At 35.9% G+C, this 16,689-nt stretch overlaps 1 protein-coding gene across 5 annotated transcripts in view; it reads left to right on the top strand.

Moving 5' to 3' along the window:
• Positions 1 to 16,689, top strand: part of USP9X (ubiquitin specific peptidase 9 X-linked) — a 115,019-nt gene that overhangs the window by 76,226 nt on the left and 22,104 nt on the right. For all 5 annotated transcript variants that reach the window (XM_043460164.1, XM_043460163.1, XM_043460165.1 and 2 more), the window contains exons 22-31: positions 2,334 to 2,464; positions 2,657 to 2,935; positions 6,142 to 6,267; positions 7,451 to 7,576; positions 8,754 to 8,920; positions 11,489 to 11,597; positions 11,829 to 11,975; positions 12,537 to 12,683; positions 13,586 to 13,808; positions 16,125 to 16,345. In XM_043460164.1, the coding sequence (XP_043316099.1) occupies positions 2,334 to 2,464; positions 2,657 to 2,935; positions 6,142 to 6,267; positions 7,451 to 7,576; positions 8,754 to 8,920; positions 11,489 to 11,597; positions 11,829 to 11,975; positions 12,537 to 12,683; positions 13,586 to 13,808; positions 16,125 to 16,345 (1,676 nt within the window). The remainder of the gene's footprint in view (positions 1 to 2,333; positions 2,465 to 2,656; positions 2,936 to 6,141; positions 6,268 to 7,450; positions 7,577 to 8,753; positions 8,921 to 11,488; positions 11,598 to 11,828; positions 11,976 to 12,536; positions 12,684 to 13,585; positions 13,809 to 16,124; positions 16,346 to 16,689) is intronic.

Genomic DNA, 16,689 nt, shown 5'->3' with positions numbered 1-16,689 from the left:
CTGGTATTTAATCAGTATTCAACAAGTGTCAACCTGGTCTTTGTCACTGTGGTTGTTACACACATGGGCTGTGCATGAACACATTCTTTAAGAAAGGAAGCAGGAGCTCAAAGAAGAGGAAGTAGTTATAAATTCTGTTTCTAACATTTGAGGAGTCATTTAGTGTTTGTGTACACTTGCACATATTTTAAAAGGAGGAACAAAACCAAGGAACAAAACCAAGGTGGAATTAGAAGCTTTTTCCTAGTAATTGACTTCTGTTTATTCTGAATCTTTGCCTAAACTCAAGTGCCTCCATTATAATTTGCTGTTAAACCTTAGAACTTACACAGTCCTCTGTAGGTAAACTCCTCAAGAGTTCTTGTGACCCTTAAGCACATCAGGAAACCAGGTTCTTGCCTGTTACAGAGAAGTCAAAATGTATGTTGCTTTACCAGCAGAGGAGTTGCTTTTCCTCTTCAGAGCTTTCTTTTTCCCAGGAGTTTGGTCTAACTAATATCTTCACACTTGTTAAGTTACTTAACCTCACAACATTCCTATGGAGGGAATTATTTTTATTTGTATTTTAAAGATGGGGAAATTGAGGCACGGAGTGATTTTTTGTTGTTGTTGTTGTTGTTGTTGCTGCTGCTGCTGCTTTTGGCCAGAGACACACAGCTTAGAGGAAGTTCTAAAATAATGCATGCAGTTGGGCTCTAAAGTTTGTACTCTTAACCCATGTGTTACTGCTCATCATTTTCTAGACTTTTTAATAGCATGCTGCTATATCATATAATTAATTAGGCTTAGGTATCTCTTCCAAAGGCTAGAAAGAAATAAACTAAAATCCAGCATTATGGGCAGTTTAAATTTTTCTCTTTATTTTCCATATTTTGTTAAATGAGCATGTACATAATCGAGGACCTAAAGTTATTTAGGTTCATAGATGCTAAAGGTGAAATGGCCACTAGTGATTTGGTTCAGATCCCGCAAATGAATAAACCATAATCCAACATTAAATGATTTACTTAAAACTCAGTGCATCCTTTTCTTATAGCTCTTGTTTCTTTTCTCCTATTCCCTTTGCCCTTCACTCAGAATACTTATAAAACTAAGCAAGATATTTTCAGATATAGTGTATGAATTGGTTTCTTTGTAGAGAATAATTTGGATCTTTATTGTCTAACAAACGTTTTTTGAGAAAACCTAAAATAACCATTGTTAGATATTAAACTAGTATACTGGTTAAAGTGACATATCATTTTAATCATTAAAAATGATGTAGGGGTGAATATTTAATGACAGGAGAAAATATTCACAAATGTTATATTATTAAAACAATATTTCATTTAGGTACATGTTACTCCCCCTTCAGAATAGGGAAAACCAACATATTTCAACACTAATTTGAATTTTTTTAATAAGATATTTCCGGGCCACTAAAAGTTAGCTTAGCCGATGGAAATTATAGTAATTTTCGGTTATCTTTACTCTTCAAGAAAAAACGCTTTTACTAAAAAAAGAAAATCTTTTTTATCCAAGTGTATTTAAATCATAGGGCATTTACCTTGCAAATTTTTTCTTTATTAAAGTACTTTCTGAAGTAAGTTTGAGTATTTGGTAGCTAATAATAGGATTCTTTCTCTTTTCTACTGTATCTTTTCACTGTGACTTAAATGAAGTGCATCTTCTAATATTATAAAAAAAAATCCTTTTACTTTGAGATACTGTTCCTTTTTTTTTTTTTTTTAATGTTTACTTTTTAAGGTACAGTTACTAATGGTACCAGTAAGTTTCTTGCATTGTAACAAACCAGATAATACATGGTGTCATGGAGGCTAAAATTAGAGAAGTTGGAAAGGAGAGCTTGTCATACTTTCATTTTGTTATTTTCAGTAAGAACTACTTCCTTTTGAAGTGTGTTATATTTTTTAGTCTCCGTTGCTGTGTGCTCAGTCACTCAGTCGTGTCCCACTCTTTGTGACTCCATGGATTGTAGCCTGCCAGGCTCCTCCGTCCATAGGATTTCCTAGGCAAAAATATTGGCGAGGGTTGCCATTTCCTTCTCCATTTTCAGCCTCTAGTGTCTGAGGAAGACATGTTGATTTCAGATCTCTGAGTAGGAAGAGACTGCTTCCTTCATATCTGTGTTGAATGATAAAAGAGCCCTGATTGATTGTGACTTTTTCTTTGTTTTAAATCAATGCAGATCTGGTTATATCTTGTGAAGTTTGAGTCTATAACTCAACTGATTTCTATTTCATACTAAAGTAGTCTTCAGAATGTCCAAAATGAAATATGAATGCATGAATTATTGTTTTATTTTAGACTATGTCTTTTTTTTTTTCTTACAGACAGCACAACAATAGAAAAATTAAGAGCTATTTGTTTAGACCATGCCAAACTTGGAGACAGCAGCCTTAGTCCATCTCTTGACTCACTTTTCTTTGGTCCTTCAGCCTCACAAGTACTATACCTAACAGAGGTTTGTTTTTACTTTTTGAATTTACCCCATGTTCTTTAAATTTGATCTCTTATATGATAGTGTGAAGAACATGGAATACTTGTGAAGTATTTTTGAAAGAATTTAAAAATACAGGAAAATTTTAAACTAATGATGATGAGGCAAATAAGTTGTCTTTTTAAAATCTTTTAATACAGTTTTTCTTTTTTCCAGGTAGTCTATGCCTTGTTAATGCCTGCTGGTGCACCTCTGGCTGATGATTCCTCTGATTTTCAGTTTCACTTCTTGAAAAGTGGTGGCCTCCCCCTTGTCTTGAGCATGCTAACCAGAAATAACTTCTTACCAAATGCAGATATGGAAACTCGAAGGGGTGCCTACCTCAATGCTCTTAAAATAGCCAAGCTGTTGCTAACTGCCATTGGCTATGGTCACGTTCGAGCCGTGGCAGAAGCTTGTCAGCCAGGTGTGGAAGGCGTGAATCCCATGGCATCGGTAATACAGACTTTTTAAAAAATCTTTTTATAATAACAGATGGCAGTTTTTAAAGTTAAACTTAGTAACTCTTAAGTATAGAGTTCAGAGTTGATTCAAAATGCTTTCAGTTCCTTTCCAGTAGTACCTCATTTTATTGGTTTCCTTCTATTAAATTATATTTGTATTAAAATTAAAAATGCTTTTCACTGACTGTACTCTTAGCAGAGAGTTCTTCCTGGCCCCCTTAAGTCCTGTTGACTTTCAATTAATGTTTATTGACACGTAGTTGACTACAATGTTATGTTAGTTTCAGGTGTGCAGCATAGTGATTTGATGTTTTTATAGATCATACTTCATGTAGTTATAAAATATTGGCTATATTCCCTGTGCTCTACCTTCCATCCTTATAACTCACTTACTTTATACATAGTAGTTTGTACCTCTTATCCTCTTCACCTTTTTTGCCCTTCTCCAACCTACCCCTTTCCACTCTGGTTACCACTAGTTTGTTTTCTGTATCTGTGGTTCTATTTCTGTTTAGCTATACTTGTTTGTTTTATCTTTCAGATTCCACATATACATAAAAATATATGATATTTGTCTTTCTCTAACTTATTCTATTAGCATAATACCCTCATGATCGTCCATGTAGTCACAAATGGCAAACCTTTCCATTCTTTTTGTGGCTGAGTAATATATTCCATACACTACGCACAGACCACGTCTTCTTTATCCATTCATCTGTTGATGGACACTTAGGTTGCTTCCTTTCATATCTTGGTAATTGTGAATAACGCTGTTAATGAACGTTGAGGTGCATGTGTCTGTCCAAATTAGGGTTTTCATTTTCTTCAAGTATATACCCAGGACTGGAATTGTTGGATCCCGATCCCTGTTTGCAGATGACATGATACGATTTTTAGAAAACCCTAAAGGCTCCACCAAAAAAAATAGTAGAAAAAGTGAATTCAGTAAAGTTGTAAGAATCAAGATTGATATACAGAAATCTGTTGCGTTTCTATATGCTAATAATAAACTATCAGAGAAATCAAGAAAGGAGTCACATGAAAAAAAATATGTAGCAATAAATTTAACCGAGGAAATCAAAGACCTATAGTCTGAAGATTATAAGACATTGATAAAAGGAAGTTGTAATACAATATGAAGAAATGGAAAGTTTTGCTGTGTTCATGGAGTGGAAGAATTAATATTGTTAAAATGTTCATACCCAAAGCAATCTACAGATTTAATGCAATTGCTATCAAAATACTTGTGACATTCTTCACAGAACTAGAACAAATAATCCTAAAGTTGGTATGGAACCACTAGAAACCCCAGATAGTCTTCAATTACTTTATTTATTTTAGCCTTGCTGAGCAGCTTGTGGGATTTTAGTTTCCCAACCAGAGAATGAACCCGGACTCTCAACAGTGAAAACGCAGAGTCCTGACCACTGGACCACCAGGGAAGTCACTCTTTCAATTATTTTAAACCTATTAAAAACTCCATATGAATCTTTTACTACCTCATATAGACACAGGTGGTAATAAAAAAGATGTACAGTTGACCCATGTACAACACAGGTTTGAACTGCTCGAGTCTACTTATACATGGATTTTTCAATAAGCACTGCAGTACTACACCATCCTAATTTGATTGGAACCACAGATACCCAGGGCCAACTGTAAAGCTATGTGCAGATTTTCGACTGCATGGAATGTCTGTCTTAACACACATGCTGTTCAGGCGTCACCTGTAACTGATTTACCCTTTTGCCAGCCTCTCTTCTCACCTTAACAGGCTTAACCTCCAATTCTGATCTCATTTTGACTGTTGTCGTCTTGATGGCATCCTTGATCCATTTTAGCAAAGGTTCTCAAGACATGCCAGAATTCAATGTCTGTCACGAGAAGTCAAAACTATGCATTTGAGTTCTTTTACATGCCTCATAAGTGATAGTTTTCTAAGTTAGCAATAGAAGATACAAGGTTCAGGAATACAAATTTTCTGTTTTAGGAATGGCTTAGGTCTTAGGGAGATTAGAATATTGATTATATATGTGATGTTATAATAATCACATGTAATTGAGGTAATAACATAATTATTTTAGGTGTGATGAAGATACTTATGATTATGTTTAAAAGAAAGAACCCTCTCAAAAATAATTGTCATTTACAAATAAAATTATAGTATTTAGGATTTGCTTCAAAATAATCCTGGGGTAGGGAGAGGATGGAAAGTGAGCAGGAGTGGTTAGCCAAGATAATTTTGGTCCTTTTGTTCATAATTGTTAAAGCAGCACAGTGGGTAATACTGTTCTCTCCATTGTCATATATATTAGAAATTTTCATTAAAAAGGATAATGAAAAAAAAGTGGCCTAAGTCTTAAATTGTTCTGTATTAAAAGTAGTATATTTACTAGGATTTTTAAACAGTGGTATTCTTCTTAAGATAAAAACAAATTTTTATTGTAATCCCTGACACAGGAGCTTGTTAATGAGGTAAACAGAAAATATAAATGCTTCCCTCTTTCACTTTTCTCTTTTATTCAGAAAATGTGCTACTGTGGATATGAAGGTACATAATAGCCTCTAATCTCAAGGAGCTCACAGTCAGCAGGACACTAAAGGCAAAATTAGTAACACAGAGTTGTCTTAAATACTGTTGTAGAAATACTTGGAGCATAAAGAGGAGGTAGAACTTGTAAAACAGAATTGCCTGGCTGATGACTTTAAAGTAACATTTTTTCTTTATGAACTTAAGTGTGATGCTCTAGTGCCTTTTATACATTAATGCTTCTATTCTGTTACTGATATTCCTTAGTTTTTCTCCTTTTCTAAGAAGAATTTGATGACCAGGTGAATGGGGAGCAGACTCTGCCCAGGAGCATGCATGTGGAGTACTTTACTGAGTTTCTAGATAGAATTGGAATGAGTCAGTTTGGTTTATCATTCACTCACCTCTACAAGTTATGCTGAATGCAGCTGTAGAGACACAAGTCAGATTGATCTAAAAGGGATTTGCAGAGGGATATGTGGCCCTCCACTGCACAAGGTAAAGAGAAAGCCCACATTGTTGGTAATGCAAAGAACTTTTTGTGTAAGCCACACAGGTTCTACAGTGTATTTACAGAAGGCACGTCATCGGGGGCGGGGGGGATGAATGAGGGGCAAATGATTGGCTCTGGCTATGTACATAGTATTAAAATGTTTGACTTTTTTCAGGTCAACCAAGTGACTCATGATCAAGCAGTGGTGCTACAAAGTGCCCTTCAGAGCATTCCCAATCCATCATCTGAATGCATGCTTAGAAATGTGTCAATTCGTCTTGCTCAGCAAATATCTGATGAGGTTAGTATTAAACTTGTAAGGCTCTCAAATTCCAGAAGGTTCATTTCTTTCATTTTTGACCCTCTGTTAATGTAGAAATAACCCTTATCACATTTGGGGGCTTCCTTTTCCTAGACCCACTCACTCTAATCACCAAGTCAGTCCAGATAAAGTCCCCTTAACATGAATTGTATCTAATGTTAATATTAGTACTTTTTGGTTTTAATCACCTTACCAGGTGGCTCAGTGGTTAAAAAAAATCCACCTGTAAATGCAGGAGATGTAAGAGATATGGATTCGATCCCGAGGCTGGGAAGATCCCCTGGAGCAGGAAACGGCAACCCACTCCAGTGTTCTTGTCTGGGAAATCCCAGGGATAGAGGAGCCTGGTTGGCTACAGTCATGGGGTCGCAAAGAGTTGGCCACAACTGAGCAGCTGAACACATAATACATGATGTACAATGAATAGCATCCTTTTAAAGTATATACTTCAGTAAAATCTAACAAATACATGTTTATGTCACACCTCCACTGTAGTCAAGACACAGAACATCTCTGTCCCTCTTTCTGTATGCCCCTTTGCAGTCACTTCTTCCTCTGGCCTCAGATAACCACTGATCTTTTCTTACTGTATAGTAGTTTTCACTTTCTAGAATTTTACACAAGTGGAATCTTACAGTTTGTGTTCTTTTATGTCTAGCTTCTTTCACGCAGAATAATGGCTTTGAGCATTATCTGTGTGGTGTGGACCTTTAGTCCATTCCTTTTTATTGCTGAGTATTATATCCCATTAAGAATATTCCACCTTGTGTTTATCTACATACTTGGCGAAAGACATTTGGATTGTTTCTCTTTCTTAGCTCTGAATGAAGCTCCTGTGAACATTCTGTACAAGTGATTGTGTGGATGTAAGTTTTTATTTCTCCTGGGTAAAAAAACTAGGAGTGGAATGGTTAGGTCACGTCTGTAGTGTTTTTCAGATTCTTCTGAAAGTAGTGTAGAGCCGGATAATAACTTGGAGAGCAGACTTCATGGTATTGCTGTTAAACGAAATAATGGAACAAAGGCAATGTGGGAACCTAAAGTCAGTGGTACTGCTTCATAGCCATTTCTGTTTCCTTTACAGAGAAGCATTTTTGCTTTTCTAGGGATTTTTTTCATTCCAATGCTTTATCCACTGTTCTAATTACTCATTGTCTTGCAGGCTTCAAGATACATGCCTGATATTTGTGTAATTAGAGCTATCCAAAAAATCATCTGGGCATCAGGATGTGGGGCATTACAGCTAGTATTTAGCCCAAATGAAGAAATCACTAAAATTTATGAGAAGGTAAGAATTACCACAGAAATATAATACTTTAAAGTAAATGCTGTTTAATTGTGCATGAGGCTGAATTATTATATCTGCCATCTTTAAAAGTAAAACCAGTTGCATTTTAATGGTTGAAAGTAAACTGGTAGCTATAGTTAAGGTGAGGATATAGTAAAATTTTACTTTGAAAATAAACTACTTCGGATTTGTGCCACAAGGCTTTTTCTTAAACTATCTTACTTCTCACTATGATCAGATATAATTGTTTCATACTGAATTTGCTTTCTCCTATTCTCTTTATTCTTCTTTCATTATCTTTTTGTCTTGTGTAAATTTTAGTTTGGGTGACTGTCAGTTGGGATACCATGGCATTTAAGTATTTTTGATTCTTTTAAAGCAGTCAAGAATATCAACCAGTTAGGTATCATCCTTGATCTCCCATTAGATTAATCAAGTCATTTAAAGAAGAGAGACTGACTCTTGACTTTCTGTTATATATACCTGCCCTTGATAACCACTGCTGCTTTTATAGAAGGGGAAATTAAATTGTCAGAGCTTCCCTTTTATGGCCAACATAACCCTGATTTGCCTGGGATATGTCTTTATGTCCTATAGTATGTCTGGTGTGGTGGTGTTTATTCATTTAGCTAATATTTGAATGCCTGTTCTTTTGCCAGCATGTACTAGAAACGCTGCTTATTGATAAATTCAGGTTAGAATTTATTAGCTACCTACTGAAGCATATTTTAGTTTATAAAACCTTCAAATCCTTCCTGAACAGTGGTCTTAAGACCATTGTGTTTGAATAAAATAGTGCTGTAGGCAAGCTACATGATGGAACTAGTCAGTTGAGTAGTCTGTCTGCAGTGCCAGAATGATTCTTGAGGAAGGAACAGTTGTTGGTGCAGAAGTACACAACTCAGAAGGTCTCTGGGAGCCAGAAGGGCAGAGAAGCAGGCAGTATGCTCGGTGTGCTTCCGCAGCCCTCCTTGGGATGTAGCGGAAGAATGGCATTAGACTTCATCCTCTGGAGTCATCTCTGGACTATTCCAAAGGGGCCTTAGGAGTTGTAGGGAAAGAGGCTCATGCCAAGTGGTTTAAGTGAGTAGGTATGTATTAAGCACTAACTTGAAGTTGTATGAGATTTTTCTTAAATGCATCTCTAGGTAATTTGTCCCTGACTATAATTTTACAGACCAATGCAGGCAATGAGCCAGATTTGGAGGATGAACAGGTTTGCTGTGAAGCAATGGAAGTGATGACATTATGTTTTGCCTTGATTCCAACAGCCTTAGATACTCTTAGTAAAGAAAAGGCTTGGCAGACATTCATTATTGATTTACTATTGCACTGTCACAGCAAGTAAGTATCTTTTTAATTGTAAGAGATTTGATCTTAATTTTTGAAGCAGAAATGAATTAATTTATGTTGGCAAAATTTGTCCCGGAAATCAAATGTTTATTGTCTCTATAGAACATTAATATTGAGGAAATTTTTATTAAACTGTGTTTTTGCCTAGACCTGAATTTGTTTGGTTTTGTCTACACAATGCCAACATTATTCTCAAAAGTAAAATTACTTTTTCTATAATTCCAGAATTTAGTTTCACCTAAGAGGTATGTATTTTAGTCCATTTTAAAAATGTGGTTTACAGGATTTAAATAAATAGGACATTGGCTTCCTTTCTGCATACCTAGAAGGCAAGTGTTTTTTTAGTGACGTTTTTAAGTCAGTATGAAATTCACAAGGTGTGGTTATGGTAATAACTTTTACATTATACACCAAGAATAAAGGCCAATTATAAAGTCCTAGCTTTTCATTTTAAGAGCATTTAATAAAAAAAAAGAGCATTTAATCAATGACATTGATTGTTCTTTGGGCTTCTTTTTGTGCAAGTCAATCAAATTTGTAGAAAATGTCGGTTTTCCATCCTCTTATGTCAATCTAATCTTGACCTTCATAAGGTAACTTTTTAAACTTGAGCTCTAATCATTATTACTGTCATATGTAACTTAGCTACTGGGGATATAGCCGTAAATAAAACAGGCAAAACGTCAACCTTCTTGGGAGTCTGTACTAAAAGGGAGGTGAGGAGTGGGGAGGGAAGACATGGGGAAATATATGGTATGTTATAATAAATGCTATTGAGAGAAAGCAGGAATTAGGAATGGGGAGGGGGCGGTCAGTGGAGTTCAGTTTTATATGGGATAGTCAGAGAAGGCTTCCCTGAGAAGGAGACCTTTTAAACAAAGCTCTGAAAAGAGTGACATAGAGATCTTTGGAGGAAGTGTGTTGGATTTTTGGGTGGGATTTTTGTTTTTCATTTTGAATTGTATTTTTTTATTTTGTTCAGCTTTATTGAGATGTAGTCAACATAACTGTGTAAGTTTAAGGTGTACAAAGTGTTGGTTTGATACACTCATATCTTGCAATATGGTTACCACCATAGCCTTAGGTTAGCTAACACCGCCATCATATCTTTTTTAAAATTTTATGTTTTATGTGAAAAATATATATTTGGTTATGTGACCAAATAAATATTTTTTTAATGTTTGCTTTTTAATTAAGGTATAGCTGCTTTACAGCTTTTTCAGGTGTATAGCAAAGTGATTGAGTTAGATATATATATTTTCAGATTCTTTTCCATCATAGGTTATTACAAGATACTGAATATAATTTCCTGTACTATATAGTAGGTCCTTTATATATATGTATGTAGTAGTCTGTTAATCCCAAATTCCATGTTTATCCCTCCCCCTACCGCCTTGGGGAAAGTGTGCTTTAAGCAGAAAGAAACAACAGATGCAAATATCCCAAGGCAGGAACAGTATGGAGGAGATGAGGATTATTGGAACAGCAGAGGCAGGGAAGTCATAGGAGGTGAGGCCAGAGAGGCAACAAGCAGCTTGTGAGGATTTTTATAGATCACTGTAAAGACATTAACTTTTACCCTAAGTGAAATGGGTATCCTTTGGAGGGTTTGTTTTCCATTTGGGTTGGGTGGTTTGGGGGGGGGGGGGTTGGTTTGTTTTGTTTTGTTTTGTTTTTTGGCCACTCTGCTGGGCATGTGGGATCTTGGTTCCCTGACTAGAGATTAAAACCTGTGCCCCCTGCACTGGGAGCACAGAGTCTTAACCCCTGGACTGTGAGGGAAGGCCCCTATTGGCCCTGGGTTAACATTTACGTTTATTCTGGTTGCTTTGTTGAGAATAAGTTACAGAGTGGCAGGAAACGCACTTGGACTACTTCATTAGTCCAAATAAAAGATGAGAGAGTCTGGAAGTACAGACTAGGAGCACAGAAGTAAACTAAATGGATGATGTCTTTGCCCTCTTGAAGCATTTATTCTAGTGATAGCTGTATAGGATACATATTTTTTAAGAGATCCATGATGCTTAGGTAAAATTCCCAGTACTGGGACCAGAGAAGTTTTTCCCATGAGTAATCCATAGAATGTTGTGTAATACAGTTGTCCTCAGTCTTTAGCACATGTTAGAATCACCTGAAGGGTTTATTAAAACACGGATTGCTGGGACCTGAGAAACCACATAGCAAGTTCTCAGATGCTGCTGATCTGGGTAATATGCTTTGAGATAAAAATTCTGTGGAATGCCCAGAAGATGCATAAGATTTACCATAGAATTCTTGTATCTAGAGGAACATTTCCAGCCTGTTCGAAGAGAGGGTGTGAGAGGGTATCCCTCAAATTCTGTCAGTGACATTTTGACATTTTAGTTCTTGACACAGAGCCTAAGTTCATCTATGAAATGTTGCTGCTTAAAGGGGTGTTACATATTCTTGTATTTTTACTTTGAGTTTACCAACCCCTTAATACCGTCCCCCGTCCCAAGAGACCGTGTTGGAAGTTTTTTTTTTTTTTCCTTTTTTTCATGAAGATAATATATTGAATGTGAAAAATTTTTATTTCAGAACTGTTCGCCAGGTGGCACAGGAGCAGTTCTTTTTAATGTGCACCAGATGTTGCATGGGACACAGGCCTCTACTTTTCTTCATTACTCTGCTCTTCACCGTTTTGGGGGTGAGACATTTTAAAAATATGCTTATCATTGTGATTCATTCTTACACCAGGAATAGTCAAGAATTGATGGTTCTAGCTTATATTAAAGTCAGAGCAGTCTGTATTTATTTAATAAATATTAGTAATTGCCCATACTATCTTAGTCATCTACTCTAGTTAACTCTGGGTTTTTAAAAAGTGGATTCCAAGGATGGACTTGTAAATTAATATTATTCAACTTTATTGTTTCAGAGCACAGCCAGAGAGAGAGCTAAACATTCAGGCGACTACTTTACTCTTTTAAGGCATCTTCTTAATTATGCCTACAATAGTAATATTAACATACCCAATGCTGAAGTTCTTCTTAATAACGAAATTGATTGGCTTAAGAGAATCAGGGTAAGTTGCATTTAATACTGTGTTTATCGTATCAATAAATAGAATGTTTTATTAATAAATAGTTGATAGTCTTTGAGCAATTTGGTTAAAGAACCAAAGAATATACTCTGTGGTGTTGAATATTACTAACTCGTGATTCACTGAATGAATGCATAACTAGTTTTGTGAAATGCTTTGTTTTACATGAGACTCAAAACACTGATATTCAGCTTCTTCCATTTTAGAATCTTAGGCCCATTTGCAAATTTTCATCTTTTGTAAAGTATTTTTGAATTGTTCTCATCAAAAAATCAGTGATAGGCCAGCACTTAATTTAACTTTATTAACATCTGATACTTAGTTGTAGAAGAATTTATTTCTAAAAAGATTGATAGCTAGTAGCCTTCGGATTAACATTTCTTCCTAGTTTGGGAAGCCTACTTCTGAAAGTTCTGGAGAGAAAAAAATTGTTTAGAATAGAAAGGTTTGAGGGAATTGTCTGTCCAGCTCTTTTGTCCTGACTTCTCCTTCCCTCTTTACCACCTTTTCATAAGTTAGGCATTTGATGTTTTTCTTTGGCAGGATGATGTTAAGAGAACAGGTGAAACGGGTATTGAAGAGACGATCTTGGAAGGTCATCTTGGGGTAACAAAAGAATTACTGGCTTTTCAAACCCCTGAGAAAAAGTATCATATTGGTTGTGAAAAAGGAGGTGCTAATCTCATTAAGGTAAGTTATGTCATCCTGGTCCTAAGCTAGATATCATAACCTTCTGAATGTTTGTTAGCAAATCTGGTTAATTTATGGTATCATTAGTCTTTGGTGTATTATCTTGTCCTTTTCTCTTTTCTACTTTTAAAGAATATAGAGGCTACAGTAATGTTTTAAATATCGTTCCTAAATTTTATACATAAATAAAATTTCAGTACTATGTAAATAAGCACTATTTAATTTTTCTATTTAGAAAACCTGAACTTTTCACTTCATCAGACTATGTAAAATGAGACAGACCTCTATTATGTAAGACTGTGCATATTTCTTTCTTTTTTTAATATTTATTTGGCTGCACTGGGTCTTAGCTGTGGCATGCAAGGTATTTAGTGGCAGTGTGTGGGGTCTAGTTCCCTGACCAGGGATCAAAACCTGGCCCCCAGCATTTGGAGTGTGGAGTCTTAGCCACTGGACCACCAGGAAAGTCCCAAGACTGTGCATATTTCTATAATGAGTTTTTTCACGTACGTGGTAACACAGGGAAACAAAAAGTACCACTTTAGGACATTTTCTTCTAATTCAAAGTGAGTTTTGGTATACATGTAATTAAGAGTAAATTTACTTAATGTGAATTGTAAGTGCTACACTCAGCTTGTTCTTGATACTTAACATAGTTTTTAACCTGACAAATTAGATTTGTTAATTGTAGGAAAGTGTTTTGAAGTAGGGATCTTTTTATTAGAAAATACAAGTAAGTTAGCGGAAATGTAATGAGATCTTGTGTTCTGACAAGTAATTTAACAATATTTCCTGCCAAGAGACATTTCTTTCTTAAGAAACACATGCACACATAAATAACTATATTTGTTTTATATAAATACATACCATTGCTAATACATAATCCTTTTTCAACTTTGCAGGAATTAATTGATGATTTCATCTTCCCTGCGTCCAATGTTTACCTGCAGTATATGAGAAATGGAGAACTGCCAGCCGAACAGGCTATTCCAGTCTGTGGTTCACCAGCTACCATTAATGCGGGCTTTGAGTTACTTGTAGCATTAGCTGTTGGCTGTGTGAGGAACCTCAAACAGATAGTAGATTCTTTGACTGAAATGTATTACATTGGCACAGCAATAACTAGTAAGTATTTTAAAATACAAAGTTCTGATGACAGATAATTCTCTAATCTGTTCAAATTCTTTTCCTTTTAGTAAATATCTTCAACTCAATATTTTCCTTTCTTTCACAACTAGTTTAACACCATTACAAGCGAGTCTTAATGTAGAAAAGTTTTCAGATGTTTGTAAAATGTCTTCCTGTGAGTGGTACAAGCATTTAGCCACAAAATTTGACTTCAGTCAAATACGGACTAAAATCCAAACTCCAGAGTAATAAATGGTGGTTTAGTCGCTAAGTTATGTCTGACTTTTGCAACCCCATGGACTGTAGCCTGCCAGGCTCCTGTATCCATGGGATTTTTCAGGCAAGAATACTGAAGTGGGTTGCCATTTCCTTTTCCAGGAGGGAATAAATAGTCAATAGATTTCAGAGTTCAACAATGTAAAAATTCAAATTACATGCATTGAAAAACCTTTTAGGCCCTCACTTAGAAGCTCTTTATGTTATTTTCAAATGAATTCTGAGAAAATCTGGTTTTAAAGACTAGGATGTGAGAAGGTAACATTCTAGTGCCCTTGATCCTCAGTTAATGCTCACATGAAGCCCATGGAACTGACTGTAGACTCCAGATCTCGCTGATACAGAACTGAAGCTCAGAGGGGATGAGGGTGATATGAAAATGACTGATACAACAGACATAAGAAAGCAAACCACAATGGAGGCTGTTCTGTTTTAGAAGAAAACCAAGCTTAAGAATATAATTGATAATAGGCAGTCTTCGAGAACATGTCAAATTTTTTTGTGATTTGTTATATTTTAGAATATCAGGATGTTTAATTAATAATATTTTAGGAGGTTCTGATTAAACTGCTTAAAAGATTATATAGTTATCCAATCAAAATCTATATACAGTAGGATCGGGATTTTTTGTTTTCATTTTTTTAAACAATTCCACACTTTAGTTTTCAATAAGTTTAAGCCCTCAAGAGATATAGCGGAGTTCCACAAGAACCAGGCCACTGTTTCCATGGACACAAGTTATCTTTTTCCCAGATTCTTACAGTTTTGTTCAGTTTGGCACCAGGAGTCACTGTTCTTTGCATTGTACACGTGAGCACATCTCTTGCCCAAATTTCGGTTTCATCTTGGGCATAAACTCCTCCAATTTTCAGAAGAGGAACCAAATGCTCCCTCTGGTTTCACAGGACCCTGCTTATAGCCACCAAAAGTGGAACCTTGGACCATAGCCTTCCAGACCTATTTGTTTTAGAAGTACTGTTCCCAGCATTCCTCCACAGGCTCCAAGATGTCAGAAAGAGAAAGGCCACTTGTTTTTAAGTAGTACATTTGCACAGTAAAAATTTCAAGTACCAAAGAAGGGTATATCCTACAAACTGTTTCCCGCCCCTTCCAGTCCCGTTGTCCCCTTCAATAGCTGTGGCCATCATCTTCAGTCCCTGCTGTCCTCCCAGCATCTCTGTATGCAGAATACGCACACAAGATCTTGTTCGGTTTGTTTAGTTTTTTAACCACACATTGTGATGTAGTGCACAGTGTTCTTCACTTTGTTCTCTCCCTTAATATATCTATTTCCTATCAACACATAAATATTTACCTAAATCCACTTATTAGCTATTTATCTTTCAGTTCAATGTGCTATAATTTCTTTAACTGGTCTTAAAGGCAGTGATGATATTTGCATTGTTTTCAGGTTTATACTAGGTAGAAGGAGATGTTCAGTGATTTATAATTCTCACAGAACTCAGATCCACTGTCTCCTTTGCTCCTCAAAATAACATTGTAGTTATAAGCAAGCCAAGTGTTACTCTTATTACGACACTTCTTAGGAAGGAAACGGAGGCTTAGCTGAAGATGAAAGAGTTGGTAGGTATCAGAACCTGGCTTTTAACCCAGGTAATAGCTTAGGATTATTTGAAACTGAGTAAGCTATTATGTATTTATATATTTTATATAACACTTCATGCCAGAATGAGTTTGAAGGTGCTTTAAAAAAACATACAAAAGAAGAAAAAGTTAAGTTCATAATGACTAAACTATAACAAAGTTAAAAGTAAACATGTGGAAAATAGCCTTGTGCCATCTTGTGAGACTACTGAGACTGCCTTAGAAGCAACCTCAGATAAAACTTGGGTTCACAGACCCTGGGGTAAGAACATACATCTTAGGTTTATTGAGACTGAAATGTATGCTTAGAGCACTGCTTCAGGTCACCGTAAGAGTAGTGGAATTGTTGGTGATGTTAATTTATCAAGTTGATAAAGTATAAAGCGGGCAAAATATTTGTATTCACGCTGCAAGAACCTTTTGTCTTCTCAGCTTGTGAAGCACTTACTGAGTGGGAATATCTACCGCCTGTTGGACCCCGCCCACCAAAAGGATTTGTGGGGCTGAAAAACGCTGGTGCTACTTGTTACATGAACTCTGTGATTCAGCAGCTCTACATGATTCCGTCCATTAGGAATGGTATTCTTGCAATTGAAGGCACAGGTAGTGATGTCGACGATGATTTGTCTGGGGATGAGAAGCAGGACAATGAGGTAAATTTTATTTAGCATTTTTGTCTTCTGTGTTCGAAGTTCTAATACATGATAACTCTTGCTCTCTCTTAGAGAGCTACTTTCATTGGACCTGTTGGCCTATTTTTGAAAATAAAGCTAGAACCTCCCAGTGTAGACTGCTCCCTCGACATAGTGCTCACTACCTATGGGACTTCCAACTACAGCTGATTTTTATGATAGTTAATATTTTTTTTTTAATAGTTAATATTTTTAAAGCAACAGTTAATGTACTCACTTTTGGAGGTTTGGTTTAATTTAGAGTTTGTATGATGATAAAAACCTTCATCTTTAATAATAGTTTGATTACACTTTTACTTTCCTGT

The sequence above is a fragment of the Cervus canadensis genome, chromosome X, assembly GCF_019320065.1.
Source record: "Cervus canadensis isolate Bull #8, Minnesota chromosome X, ASM1932006v1, whole genome shotgun sequence".
NCBI lineage: Eukaryota > Metazoa > Chordata > Mammalia > Artiodactyla > Cervidae > Cervus > Cervus canadensis.
This window is presented reverse-complemented; position numbering and strand designations above follow the sequence as displayed.